Here is a 14,735-nt window from a genome sequence, read left to right as displayed (position 1 = left end):
AATTTCTGGATGTAACAGCCTCAGGTCCTCTGTCCCTCCCTCCTCACCCCTCCTGTTAAGTAGTTGCAGGCGCGATGACCTGGCTTGGAGACCAGCTAGGCCTGGGATGGGAAGCGCCCCCTTCCGGAGCAGGGCTGTATAATTCTTCAGGCCAAAAAGGGAGCAGAAGTTCTGCAGAGGGCGGGAAACTGCACACACTCATTCCAAAGCTACCCAGTGAAAGCAAGGCCTGGGCTATCAGCAAACAAGATTGGGATGCACTCAGGGCGCCTGAGGTCAAGCCCAGCTACGCCTCTTGTGAGGGGCCACCACCTCCAGCTCTCAGAGCTGCAGCGTCCAGGATGGACAGGGCTGAGCTGAGGACAGCAGGACTCCCCAACTCCTCTGCTTCCTGTTGGAAGGCTACAGAAGGGGGAAAGACATTTAGCAGTGCAGTGGTTGCTCCCTGTGACACCCCTAGAACCCTTGGAGGCATGTTGTCATCCTCTGACATCCTCCAAGCCCCAGCTACTCATTCCAGTGTGGGTACTAAAGTCACATGTCCTCTGATCATTTTTCTGGGCTGGGAATGCTTGGGAGGGCACACCGCCAACCTTCAGAACCAACCTTGGCAAGGAGGAATTCAGGGGGCAAAATTCTGGAACCTTTGTAAAGCACCAATAACACTGTGGTTACGGAGACACCCGTCAAAAAGAGGCCTTCCACTAAATAAGTCTTAGTTTTCACCCACCTCCAACCAAGTAAACCACTTGCTCCAAAACCTCATGCTCTCTTGGTATAATTTCACAACCCCAGGAACCGACCATCTGGAGCCCCCCAGAAGAAAACGCAGTCATCCATGCTCTTTGAGCAGGGCCTCCAAGCGCCCAAAGGGCCCAGCCCTGGCTGAGAGAGACTGGCCTCACCCATTACACAAGAGCTGGCGACCCCTTGCAAACTCCAGGGACCTGACCAGCCCGTGTAATTTTGGCCCTCAATGAACTGGAGCCTGAAAAGAGGTACATTTGGGCATGGCAGGGTGGCCAGCCAGCCTGGGGAACAGGGTGTGTCCCCCCACACACAGACCGGGAATCTGGGTCATGCTTAGATGACAGAGAAGCCTCGACTCTACCCACCCGCGCCTGCCTGCATCTCCCCAGATGCTAAGCAAGCCCTCTTCCAGGTTTGCAGGAAGCAATCGAGGACTTCAAGAAATCAGGGGCACTTTGTGTGGAACCACTTCTCAGCCGAGAAAAGGGGTTCTTTGCCTTTCTCCTCTGGATCTTTCAAGGAAGGGGCAGGGTTGCCTAACTGCCTGAGACATCCATGTGGAGGCTGATCCTCCCAGACCCCCAGGGTATGAGAAGCTAACCCCAACCAAGTCCACAAGCAGCCCTTTCTGTCCTTCTACCTTCTCTCATACTGAAACAACTCACATCAGGTCTTCCCAGGCCATGGGCCTCACCAGGTAGATAGCATTATGTTTCTTTACACCCTGAAAGATAATGCTGAGGGGGCTCTGATCTGTGACAGAAGGAACAGTACTTGCATACACCAGGGTCGGAGGAAGAGTCCCTCAAACCACTCAACAAAACAGTCCCCAGATGCAGCTGGTGGCCCACCCAGAGCCACTCACTGAGGCTGGAACGACTTCTCCACCACCAGGCCACATGGTGTCCCATGCCATAGGCCTGAGGCTCCCACCTTGAGTAGAACACCAGGGTTGGGAAGTCGGGGTCCTGGTCTATAGGATCTGGCGGGGGGCGGGGGGAGCACCCTGTAGCCCAAAGCCTCCAGACACTGGCCCAGCTAAAGCTCCAATCGGAAGAAATCAGACCTCATCTGAAGAGCCCCCATCAGTGTCCCCGCGCGACCCAAGACCCAGACCTTCCGTCTTTGCAAGGAACCACTCACTCCCCCAATCCCGAGCCTCCTAACCACTCGTAGGCTCGCTCTGCAGCTGCAGCCCAGCAGGCCGGGAGGCTGCTTCTCTCAGCTCCAGGGCCCTCATCTCCAGTCCCTAGCCGCGGAGGAGACCCCAGTTCCCATCAGCCCCCAAGTCTCTCTCTCAGCCCCGCAGAAGGAGGAGGAAGAGGAGAAAAAGGAGGAGGAAGAGAAGAAGAGAAGGAGGTAGAGGAGGAGGGGAGGCGCAGCCGCCCGGGCTGGGGCAAAGGATATGGCCATTCCGTGATCTTTTTGGCGTATTTTCTCACCACATTGTCTTCACTGAAGAGGAACAGGGAGCGGTTGACCGTGAGGCAGTTCTGGCGGACGGGGATTGGGTTGTAGAGGGCCATGGTTCGCGCTCTCTGCGCCATCGACTGCTTGTACATCCTCTGCGCTCCGGGCTGCCCGCCCTGCCGGCTGCCCCCGGCTCCTCGGCCGCCCGCGGCGCCCACGACCACCCCGGCGGCCGGCCCTGAGCCTCCTCCGCCTGCGCCGTAGCGGCCCGGCATCTCGTCTCCAAAGCGGGCCATTCTGCAAAGAGCAAAGGGCCTCGGGTTACGCGGCGGCTGCTGTTGCTGCGGCGAGCGCTGCGGAAGCCACGGCCACCGCCACCACCACCACCACCACCGCCGCCGCTGCTCAGGCTGGCCGGGCTGTGGGGACGGCGGCTGCACCTGCGACTGCGGAGACGCTCCACGGCCCAGCCCATCGGGCGGCGGCGCCCGGCCTCGGCTCGGGGGCTCACGAGCGGGACGGCCCGGCCGAGCCGGGGAGCGCGGCTCGGGACATGCCGGCAGAGGCGGTGACCCCGGGCGGGAGGAGGGGTGCGGGGGAGGGCGCGGGGGCGGGGCGCGGGGGAGGGGCGCGGCAAAAATAACCGGGGACGCGATCCAGGCGATCCCCGGCCACCCACTCCGGAGAGGAAAAAATTTTTTTCAGTTAAAAAAAATTAGTAAAAAAAAAAAAATAATGTAAAAAGGTCGGTTTTTTTTTTTTAAAGCAACGCTCCAATGCACACCCCCTTTAAAACGCGAAGTCTAAGCGAAGGACGTCCCCTCTCCCCGGGACGCAACGACAAGCTTCAAATTCCTCGGAGGTCCGGGGTCAGCTTGGCATCTTGCTAAAGGCGTGGGCTCGGCCCATTTGAAAAAAAAAAAAGAATTAAATAACAAAAAGCCAAAACCAGGTCTTTGCTACAGGAAGAGGGTGGCAGAGAAGAATCTGTCCGTCTGTTTTGCTGACTTTCCTAGACCTGGAAAGAATAGAAAATTCCTGAAAACGCTGCAGCCCCTCCCCCAAATCCAACCCGGCTGGAGAGCGGGTTGGGGAGGGGAGCGGAGGAGCGGGGCGCAGGGGCGCGGCGGGGCTCGGAGGCGTCAGGGAGCCGCTGGTCCCCGGCTTTGAAAAAAGCCGATCTGTTTTCCTCCTGATTCAGCAGCCGCCGGCTCCTCTGCGCGCGGAAGCGTGTGTGCGCTCAGCCAGGCGCGGCGCAGCCTCGGCCGGGGGGAAATTGCAGCAGCGCAGTCTTGAAAATTCCCCACGGGGGGGAGAAGGAGGCGAGAGAGCGAGCAAGGGAGGGCGATGCGCGCCGCTCGGCAGCGAGCGGCTCCGGCTGCGGCAAAGCCTGGCAGCATCCCCACCCCCGGGCGCCTCCCTCCTCCTCCCCTTCTCCCAGCTCCGCCTAAAAAAGAGGTGAGAGGAACTAGCTGCCTGGTCAGGAGCCGGGGCTAGACCGGGGCCCTGCTCCCTGGAGCAAGACCCTCCCGGTGACGCGCGCAACCAATCACCGACGCGGGAGCAGGCGCGGCCGGGCGCGCAGGGGGAAGTCGGGACAGAATCCTCCCGCACAGAGGACCTTTCCTGCCACCCGAGGTCCGCGTCGCCTCCCAAAACCAGGCATACCCAGAGGGAAGGAAAAAACTTAAAGAGTAAAGGGCTTGATATGAAGACTAGTGTGGTGGCCATCGCTGAACAAATGTGGGTCTCTTGAGAAAAGGACAATTTTTTGCGAGCTGGAAGGACGGTTTGGAGCACTTCTGGGGAGGCTGCAGGTTGCAGAATGTCGTTTCAAGAAATGTGTAGGCCCCCCGGAGACCCTGGCTGGAGCACCTGTGAGCTCCCAGGAGCAGACCATGCTAGGCTGGGCTGCGGGCTGGGGTTAGCATGGCCCCATCTCTACTAGGCACTTGGAACACTGCTACCTGCTCTCCCCCCAATTTGAAAATTCCATAAACATAGAAAAATACATAAAACACAACAGAACAGGTGGAGAAATTGCAGCACAATGAGCCCTTGTGGATGCCAGCGCCCCAGAAACCCAATCACAGGCCTACACAGGGGCTGGCTCCATTATGACCACGGCCTGGCCATTCTTTTAGCTTTGTGACTCTGGCGTGCCTTCCTCAGCTGGAGGTGTTTAGCTCCCTTTGGCCCCATAGTAAGCATCATTCTGTAGGACCTGTTTCTTGGGTTCATCATAGCTGTGGGTGATACATTTTCTTTGCTGTATAGTACTCTGTGGAAAGATATTCCACAATTTGGTTTTCTATGGGCATCTGGTTCTTTGGAGCTGGGACCACAGCACAGCCTTGCCTGAGACACCATATGCATGTGAGCAGTGTCTGCTTGTGGAGTAAGGCTATACTCCGTGGAGTTTCAGGCTCTTTTCACATAGTATCTTCCGGTTTATAAGATGTGAAACTGTCTTCTAAATCGGATGTACCAAAAAGTAGTTTTGGGAGCTAGAAACATGGCTCAGTAGGTAGAGTGCAGCCTGCTCATCCAGAGGACCTGGGTTCGATTCCTAGCATCCATATGGTGGCTTACAAACAGCTGTAACTACAGGTCCAGGAGATCCTACACCACCTTCTGGTCTCCTTGGGCATCAGTCAGGCACGTGCTGCACTGACATGCGTTCAGGCAAAGCACTCATACACATAAAATGAAATAAAAACATTTTTAAAAGAAGGAAATCTATTTCAGGGAAGAGCAAGATGGCTCATTAGATAAAGGGGCTTACCACAAAGCCTAGGGACTTGAATCGGATTCCCAGGACCCACATGGTGGAAGGAAAAAACCAACTCCCACAAGTTTGTGCTCTGACCTCCACAAACATACACCCACACACAAACATACACCCACACACAAACACATCCACACACATACACCCACACACAAACATACACCCACACACAAACATACACCCACACACAATTAAAAACAATTAATTTTTGATTATAAAGGAACACTTTTTATAGGTGCAGGCTTGTTATCCTAGCACTGAGGCTGAGGCTGAGGCAGGAAGATGGTGATTTATCATGAATTTCACTAAGTGTGTGTAAACTGGAAAGAGGAGTATGAAAAGGGAAGAGGGAGAGGCTGAGGAGGCAAATCTCAGCTAGTTAAAGTATGCTTGGCCCCCACACACACATCACACACATCAGTATTTGAGCTCATTTGGGACATTCTAGTACAATGAAATGTCTGTATATACATTCCTAATTCGGTGCCTTTGGAGGGGCACTTTTGAGACAGGGTTTCTCCATATTGCTTTAGAGCCTGTCCTGGAACTAGCTCTGTAGACCAGGCTGGCCTCGAACTCACAGAGATCTGCCTGCCCCTGCCTCCCAAGTGCTGGGATTAAAGGTGTGCGCCACCACTGCCCAGCTCATTTTTAAGATTGTTTTTTAAAATTTGTTCAAACAAGCCAGGTGTGGTAGCACACACTTGTCACTCAAGAACTCAAGAGGTGAGGCAGGAGTATTGCTGTAAGTTCAATGACTGACAGTCTAGGTTATAGATGAGTTCTAGGCTAGTCTAGAAGACAGGGTCAAATTCTGACAAAAAAAAAAAAAACTGGGTAAAACCACAACAAAGACTCAGCACACTCAGACTGTGGTTAAAGCCCATAGGGCAGACATGGTCAACAAAACAAAATGGCAGCATACAGAATGGGAAAAGTTCTTTACCAACCTCACATCTGACAAAGAATTCGAAAATATACAAAGAACTCAAGAAACTAGACATCAAACTACCAAATAATCCAATAAAAAAAAAATGGGGTACAGATCTAAAAAGAGAACTTTCAACAGAGGAATCTCAAATGGCTGAAACACTTAAGGAAATGCTCAACATCCTTAGTCTTCAGAGAAATGCAAATTAAAACAACTCTGAGATACCATCTTACACCTATCAAAAACTCTGATGACAGTTTATGCTGGAGAAGATGTGGAGTAAGGGGAACACTCCTCCATTGCTGGTGGGAGTGTAAATTTGTATAGCTGCTTCAGAAATCAGTACTGCAGTTTCTCAGAAAATTGGAAGTCAATCTACCTCAACACCGAACAATACTACACACACACATCACAAGCAACATTACTCGTAATAGCCAGAACCTGAAATAATCAACCTAGATGCCCCTCAACTGAAGAATGGATAAGGAAAATGTGGTACATTTACACAATGGACTACTACTCAGTGGTAAGAAACAATGACATCTTAAAATCTGCAGGCAAATGGATGGAACTAGAAAAAGCCATACTGAGTGAGGTAACCCAGACCCAGGAAGGCAAATGTAATACGTACTCACTCATAAGTGGATGATAGACATACATCCAAGGATAACCAGCATACAAGCCAAAATCCCAGAGAACCTAGGTAACAAAGAGGACCCTAAGAAAGAGACATGGATCTGCCTAGGAAGGGGAAAAAGACAAGATCTCCTGAATAAATTGGGAGTGTGGGAGCAGGAGGAAGGGTGGAAGGGGGAAGGGGAAGAGGGAAGGGGAGTGGGAAAAATGTATAGCTTAATTAAAAAAAAAATGCACCAAAAAAAAAGTCTTCGTAAGGAAAAGAAAACACACAGGGCAGAGCTGTGGGAGGGAGCTCAAGGCACTCTCCAAACAGTGATGCTGTTCTATCTGACATTGTTCTACTTTTCACAATCTGGAGGCCAAGAGCATCCCACCTGAAACAGGGAGCCATTGCCTGAGTACAGATTCAGGGGCCAGCCCCAAGAGACTCGGTGGTGAGTGTGAGGTGAGCTTGCACCACGAGGGGCCTTGCACAGAAGGCTGTTGAGATGCATCTCCACATGCACGGATCTCTGAGGCCCCTGGAGCTTCTCAGGCTGGAGTGGACCTGGAGGAAGGAGTCCTGGGATAAAGCTTCCACAGAGTCTCCATTTGTGTGTGTTACATGATGTGAGCATGTGCACACATACTCATGAACATGTGTGCACATGCATGGAGGCCAGAGGACCACCCTGGGTATTGTTTCTCAGATGCCACCTGCCTTTCTAATTAATGAATTGACCAAGTGCTTGCTAGACTGATTAATGGGATAGAGGTTGGTATCGTATCAGGTGTTTTTCTCGATTGTTCTCCATGTTTTTCGACACAGGGGCTCACTTGACTACAACTTGCTAAGTAGACTACACTGGCTAGTAGGTGAACTTGAGAAATCTTACACACACACACACACACACACACACACACACACACACACACACACGCCCCAGCCCCAGGAGTGTGTTACCACTCTACCTCTTACTCAAATTTTGGGGAATCAACCCAGGTCCTCGTGCTTGAAAGGCAAGGACTTTATCAACAGAGCCACATCCCCCATCCCCCAGCAGCCCCATTTCACACAAGTAAACACTGAGGCTGAGAAAGGCTGAAATACTCACCTAAGTCACCGCCATGAGTCTAGACACCGTGCTGCACAGCAGACGGATATACACTTCAGAAAACGGAATATGTCCATCAGTTCTAAACATCTGAACAGGCTTGAGCAGTGGGGGCCACCCCTGGACCTGGACCTTTTATTATTACTGTTGTTAGCATGTGTGGGCACAGGTCCCACGGCTCACATGCGTGAGGATCAGAGGATACTTCAATGACGTTGATTCTCCCCTGCTCTCTTTACATGGGTGCCAGGGATAGAACTGGGTCATCCAGCTCTCACGGTAAGTGCCTTTCCCTGTTGAGCCATTCTCTGTGAGTGTCTAAGAAGAAAGAGGACACATGTCCAAGGGCTTGCTCATTGCTGTTTGTGTGTGTGTGTGTGTGGGGTGCACCTGCGGAGACACAGTTTTCTCCTTTTACCTTGTGGGTCCTGGGAAACAAAACTTGAGTTGTTAGGCTTGGGCAGCAAACACCATCCCTTGCTAAGCCATCTTGCCAGCCCAGCCATGAATAATAAATGTATACATATATAATTTATTTTTATTTTATATCCAATGGTGTTTTGCCTGCATGTATGTCTGTGTGAGGGTGTCAGAGCTTGGAGCTGGAATTACAGAGAGTTGTGAACTGCTATGTGGGAGCTTGGACTTGAACCCAGGTCCCCTGGAAAAGCAATCAGTGCTTTTCATCTCCCAGCCATCTCTCCAGCCCCCATGCATAATTTCTATTCTATAAAGTTCAAATCAGAGGTTGAAGTGGGCACCACATTGGCAGTAAAGGAGTGACCAACCTGAAGGGACCTTTTAGAGGCATCTCTCCATGGATGACAATTGCACAAATGTGTTCATTTTGCACATTTGGGAGGTGGATGTAGTGGGATGGCTCCACAGGTAACAGCACTTGCTCTGCAAACCTGCTGTGATTGCTTGAGTCAGATCCCTGGCATCTTCCATGTAAAGACGGAAGGAGGGGGCTCGCTCCACAAAGTGTGCTCTGGCCTCCACATGCACCATATCATGTACATGCATGCACATGCGTCATACATGCACGGTATGAACAAGTTAAAAATAAAATACAAATGATCTCTTTTTTTTTTAGTTGGGGTGTCATGTAGCCCAGACTATCTTGAACTTACAGCTAGTCCCCTACCTCAGACTCTCCACTGTGGGGATTACAGGTATGAGGCAGCATACTTAGCTTCTTCCCTTCCTTCCTTCCTTTCTTTTTTTCTTTCTTTTTGGAAACAGAGTCTCATGTATCCTAAGCTGGCCTGAAACTCACTATGTAGCCAAGGATGACCTTAAGTTTCTGATCCTCCTGCCTGCACCTCCTGAGTGTTGAGATTATGGATGTCTGCTGCTACCAAGTCCAGTTCTTTCAGTGGAACCCAGAGCCCAATACATACAGAGAAAGTGTTCCACCAGCTGAGTCACGTCCCCGGCCCTGTTGTTAAAAACTTTAATTCATCTGTGCATGATGGGTGTATGCAGTGGTGTGTGTGTGTGTGTGTGTGTGTGTGTGTGTGTGTGTGTGTGTGCGTGTGTGTTAGAATTCAACTAAAAATGTCTGTATCTCTGCAGTATTCTGGGTACTGAGCTCTGCTGGGTGCTGAGCTTGGCAGTACTATTTCTCATGGTCATTTGTAGGAAGTCCTTCTCTTTGAGCTCTGACCAGGAAACCCGAACACCAACCTCAGCCTTCCTCTATAGTGGAAAACAGAAAATGGCATCCATGCCTTCATAGCAGATAGGCAGGCTTCATGGGCTGCACTGTGTTGTAAGTTTATGTGCCAAGTTGGGTGTGGTTTAGTTGGTAGAGTGTTTTCCTAGTGTGTAAAGGTCCTGGGTTCTATCCTTAGCACTGCTTAAATCCAGTGTGGTGTCCATGCCTGTAACATGCAAGAGGAATAGAAGCTCAGGAGTAGCCTGGTCTACACAAGACCCTGCCTATAAGATCAGAGTGCAAAGCTAGCCACACTAGTTAGCCACAAAGGCCAGGCAGTGCAGGTACAAACCTTTAATCCCAACACTTGAGAGATAGGGGCAGACCAACCTCTGTGAGTTCAAGGACACCCTGAGCTACACGAAATTGATCCAGTCTGAAAGAGAAACAAAGCTCATACAAAGGTGATCCCAGCACTTGGGACCACACACCTTTAATCCCAACACAAGGGGATATGGCTATGCAGAGAAAGGAATAAGGCCGGAGGAGTCTGGAGCTCAGGGCATTCAGAGCAGCGGTTAGTCTGAAGCAGGCAATGTGAGGATGTATTCATCCAGTCTGAGGATTCATAGAGACTGATGCAGTCTAGGCAGCCAGTCTGAACATTCAGTCTGAGGATTGTTGGAGACAGGCTTGCCCATTTGGTCTGAGGCAGAGGTAAGAGCTGGTGGCGGGCTGCTTTGCTTTTCTGATCTTTCAGCTCCCCACCCCCAATATCTGACTCTGAGTTTTTATTGTTAAGACCAATTAGAATTCATGCTATAAGCAACCAACAACAACAAAACAAGTGCTGAGCCCAATGTCTCTCTCTCTCTCTCCTCTCTCGGTGTATGTGTGTCTCAGGGATCTTCCTTCACGCCACCTCCCCAGTACTGAGATTAGGAGCACACACTACCATACGCCCAGTTTTCTACGTGGGTGCTGGGGGTTGAACTTCAGTCCTCATTTGCCCTACAGAGTGATGGGCTCTGGGTCCATTACCACAGATATTGATGTTTCATAGAAGAACCTATTCTTTAAGCTAAAAGAATGAATTTCTTCTCAGAGAATCTCAAGTGGCTATGATAGCTTGCTTTTGGGCCTTCAATAACACCAATGGCCACTGTTAACCAAGGAGAAAGACTAGCACTGGCGTTAGCCTCTAGCCAGAGTTTAATAGCAGGTAGCCAGAAGCCCCAGCCACTGGTTCTGTCTTGCCTCCATCTGTCAGCTGGAGTCTGTTTGTCAGGTGGTGGCAGTTTGTGGCTGTTGTGTGACTGAACAGAGCACTGAAATGAATGTTCCCATGAGAGAAGCCCAGATTGCATTCCCCTGCCTACTAACACAATTACCAGCAAAGCCAGCCATGTTGCGCTGCAAGAAGGGGTCAGGCCAAAGGCATTTGGTCTCTGCAGTTCTGGCTAGGTACCTGCCAGGATTGAGTCTCTGGGTCTTTGGAGGTAGAAGACAAGACTGATAAAGCCAGCTGGGTGTGGTGGCATACCCCTCTAGTCCCAGCCTTTGGAGGCAGAAGAAGGCAGATTTCTGTGAGTCAGAAGCCAGCCTGGTGTACACAGTGAGTTCAGCGTAGTTTGGGGTTGCCTTGAACTTTCAGCAATCCTCCTGCCTCGGCATCTTAGGTATGAGCCTTTGCCCCATCTCTTTTTTAATTTTTCCCTCTTTTCTAACCTTTTCCTTAATTCCAGGCAAGATAATTCTCTCCAACATTTCCCTCATAGAACAAGTTGTATCTCCAACTTGTTCTTTTCACTTTCCCTAGAGAAAGATAGCTTGAAACCATCTTGGGGTTGGGTGCCATACAGTATTGTGAGCTTTTGTTTTGGTAAAAGAAAATAGGCACTTTGGCAACTGCCAAGAAATTGTGCAAGAACTATCAGGGATGTCTAAAAAGCAGGGATAGGGAGCTGAGAAATAATAACACACACACACACACCGACAAAGCTCCTCCCACAGATGTGCCTCCAGCTGGGCTGGAAACAGCTACAGCCCTACACAGGCCTGTAGTGTTCTGCCACTGAGCCAAACCCTTGCCCCTTACTGGGGGATTCTAGGCAGCGGCTCTGCCACTGAGCCAAACCCTTGCCCCTTACTGGGGGATTCTAGGCAGCGGCTCTACCACTGAGCTACATCCCTGCCCCTTACTGGGGGATTCTAGGCAGGGGCTCTACTGCTGAGTTATGCCCCAACGTGATACTTGTTTATAATTAATCCAGTAGTGTGCTTCTAGCAGGCAAGCAAATGACCAAAGTTAGCAGAGTAAATCTGCCTCCTCCTGGACTCAGGAAGGAGGACACTGCTGTGCCATCTCTCTGCCAATTTGTTTCCAACCAAGGTCAGATGAAGGGATGTGCTACAGAACTAGTGTTGTAGGAAGGGGCACTGTGAAGAGTTCACTTGAAGACAGAGTGACCCATCCCAGTGAAAGAAAACATAATGGGAGATTTAGCCACAAGGCAAGACCTTCTGCTGATACAAAGGATATTATTCAGCACAGCTGGTGCCCTGCAGATTGGATAATGATGTATTGATGCTAATTCCCGGGTGTGGTCATTTTCTCTGTGCTTATGTGAGAAAACTGACCTATTTCTAAAAACTCTGTTTCTGAAGTTAAATAAAGGGCCACTGGGTCTCTCAGTGGCACAAGAAAATAGAGAAAGGGGAAAACCCAGTGTAAATGGGAAAGGCTGGCATTTGAGGAATTCTTTGTGCTATTTGTACAATTTTTTGGAAGTCTGAACTTTAAGGAAAGGAGGAAATGTAAACAGTTAGCATGAGAAAGCTCTGTGTGCACAAGTTGTTCTCCTGGGTGCCTGGTGTGTGCCCACAGGTTTTGCAGGCGCAGACCAAGGTGGTCGTTTCCAAGATGAATGGTAACAGAATAAATTAATAAACAGAATGAAGCAAGCCTGAAGTATGCATGAAGGCACTACTGTCTGGAGAAATGTGGGGTAAGAAAGAGGAGCCATCACAGAGCCATGGGGACTCAGGGTGAGCAGCTGTGTATAGTGCTGTCACACAGAATGGATGGCAGCCCTTTATGATCATCACATTGTAAATGTGTTCGACGTTATTTTTTCCACATCATTATTGTATTTAAGTTTGTGTGTGTGTGTGTGTGTGTGTGTGTGTGTGTGTGTGTGTGTGTGAATGTGGGTGGATGCAGTGCCACAGTGCCAACATTCAAGAGTCTTCCATTCACCATGTTGGTCTCAAGGATTGAATCCAAGTCACCAGGCTCAGCAAGTGTTGATTGAGCCCTCCTGCAGGCCCCTAAAACTGATCCTATAAAAATGTGACCTACAAGACCAAGTGACACAGACAATGGGGACAAACATTGACCCTCAAAAAGCTCAGAAGTGGGCCGGAGTGGAGGTTGCTCCCCGTGAGCATTTCTAAGCAGTGAGGCGTATCCAGGGACAGTTCCAGAGGGGAGGAGCTGATGCCACGAGTCAGCACTAGCCACTGCAGGTGTTGACTGTGAGTTCATGCCATGGAGGAGGAGGCTTTCTCTTTTCTCCCCGAGCCCCTGATGCTCCTCACAACTCTATATCTGTTCAATATGCTTTTCTCTTAGAGTCTGGAAGAAGGGTTGGGAGATGGATCAGCCACTCAAAACTAGGTGGAGGTTGAAGAGATGACTCCTCAGTTAAAAGCACTGGCTGCTCATTCAGAGGACTTAGGTACCATTCCCAGCACGCACAAGGTGGCTCAAAACTGCTTATAATTACAGTTTCAGGGACGTGACACCCTCTTCTGGCCTCCATGGGCTCTGCACACACCTGGTGCACAGACACACGAAGGCAAAACACCCACACAAATTAAAATAATAAACTTTTTAAAAATTGAAGACAGCAATAGAAGAAGGCACTTAATGTCAACTTTTGACCTCCATAAATTTATGCATGAATGTACACCACACCAGATAGTAAATTAAAAGGCAAGATAGGAAAGAAACCATGATTATGTAATTGAGCAAACCCCAGCTGCTTAACATTCTCAGGGGAAGAAACAATGACTATGTTTTCCTCTCTTCTACTTTTCTTTGAGGTTGACTATTTTGTCCAAATTCAAAACTTTTAATTTGACAGTACAATCTCCCTTGTGTCCTGTCTGTGAGGAGTCCTCTGCATCTCCTTCTCAGACTCTGGCTTCCTCTCCCTACATTCGCTCCCTCGCTGTGAAGGAGTGCATCCTGCAGTAGTTTTCTGGGAAAGGAGCCTCTTTCTGTCTTGGGGTCTCCACAAGTTCAGGGTAAATGGGATAAAAATGCCAGTTCGGAAATTCCAAGGTTTATCTCTCACGGGAAGAAGCCAATAATGTGAACCTCGCTGTGACTGAACATTGGGAAGTGATGAGGGATAAGTTCTGCTTGTTGTGACCAGTGAGTCACAAAAACCTCACCAAGGGAAGAAAATGTAGTTGTCACTCTCTTCTGGGAAAGCAGCGATTGTAAAAGAGAAAACACAGAACAACACGCAACAGCTGTGAAAACGTCAGTCTGCCTCCAGAGGTAGGCTTGAGACGTGTGTGCTTGCAAGTCTCTCTTTGTAACCGATGAGTAGTGTAACGGGCTGGACAGACACTACAGTGGAGGAGCATTTGCTGCTTTCCCAAAGGATGAAATTCAGTTTCTAGCTCTCACATCAGGAGGCACACACTGCCTGAAACTCCAGCTCCAGGGGATCTGACACCCCATTCTGTCCAAGGGCAACACACACACACACACACACACACACACACACACACACTCATTCATTTACATATACCCATACACACACACACACAAAGAAAATTTAAAAAAGCAGTGTGTAGGTATAGAATTCTCACTTGCAAATAATTTTACTTAGAAAGCATGCTCCACTTTCTTGCCTGTCGGTTGTAGGCACACTGTTGGGACTTGTCCCTGGTTCCTTGGCCTCTCAGGCCACTGTGCTCTAAGATAGTTTCTATCATGGTGTGCATAAATTCTGCTCTGTTTCAGCCCTGAGTACCAGAAGGGTTTCCAGGGTAGAACCTACGCCTGTCAATTTTGACAAACTTTCTTAAATTGTTGCTTTGATGATGTATACCCGTCTGTGCTCTGTAGTCTCTTAAACACCCATTATAAGTGGACTGGCCTTTTTATTTGTTATTTCCCACTTTGATTCCCTTGTGTTTTACTCTCCTCTTTGAGACCATTCTCCCCATTTAATTTTTAATCCTGCTGAGGTTTGAAATTGTGCGTTTTTATTTTGCTATGATTAACAGTTTTGATGTGTTCCTTTTCTGTAGCATTTTCTTGCTTCGTGATTATATTTCTGTGCATTTTTAACAACAGCATTAACAATACTTCATGTATTTTTAAGGTTTACTTTATTTTTATTTGTAAGGGTGTGGGGGTGTGCACACACAGAAGCAGTTTCC

The 14,735-nt window shown here is 49.5% G+C and overlaps 1 protein-coding gene across 1 annotated transcript in view; it reads right to left on the bottom strand.

Annotated features, from left to right (window-relative positions):
* Positions 1-286: 286 nt before the first annotated feature.
* Positions 287-14,735, bottom strand: part of LOC127229746 (uncharacterized) — a 53,746-nt gene continuing 39,297 nt past the window's right edge. The window contains exons 2-3 of the mRNA XM_051194715.1: positions 2,129-2,457; positions 287-402 (exon numbers count right to left, since the gene is read on the bottom strand). Of these exons, the coding sequence (XP_051050672.1) occupies positions 287-402; positions 2,129-2,457 (445 nt within the window). The remainder of the gene's footprint in view (positions 403-2,128; positions 2,458-14,735) is intronic.

Source organism: Phodopus roborovskii, unplaced genomic scaffold, assembly GCF_943737965.1.
Source record: "Phodopus roborovskii unplaced genomic scaffold, PHOROB, whole genome shotgun sequence".
NCBI classification, from domain to species: domain Eukaryota; kingdom Metazoa; phylum Chordata; class Mammalia; order Rodentia; family Cricetidae; genus Phodopus; species Phodopus roborovskii.
Note: the sequence above shows the minus strand (reverse complement) of the source record. Positions and strands in the feature narration are given on the sequence as shown.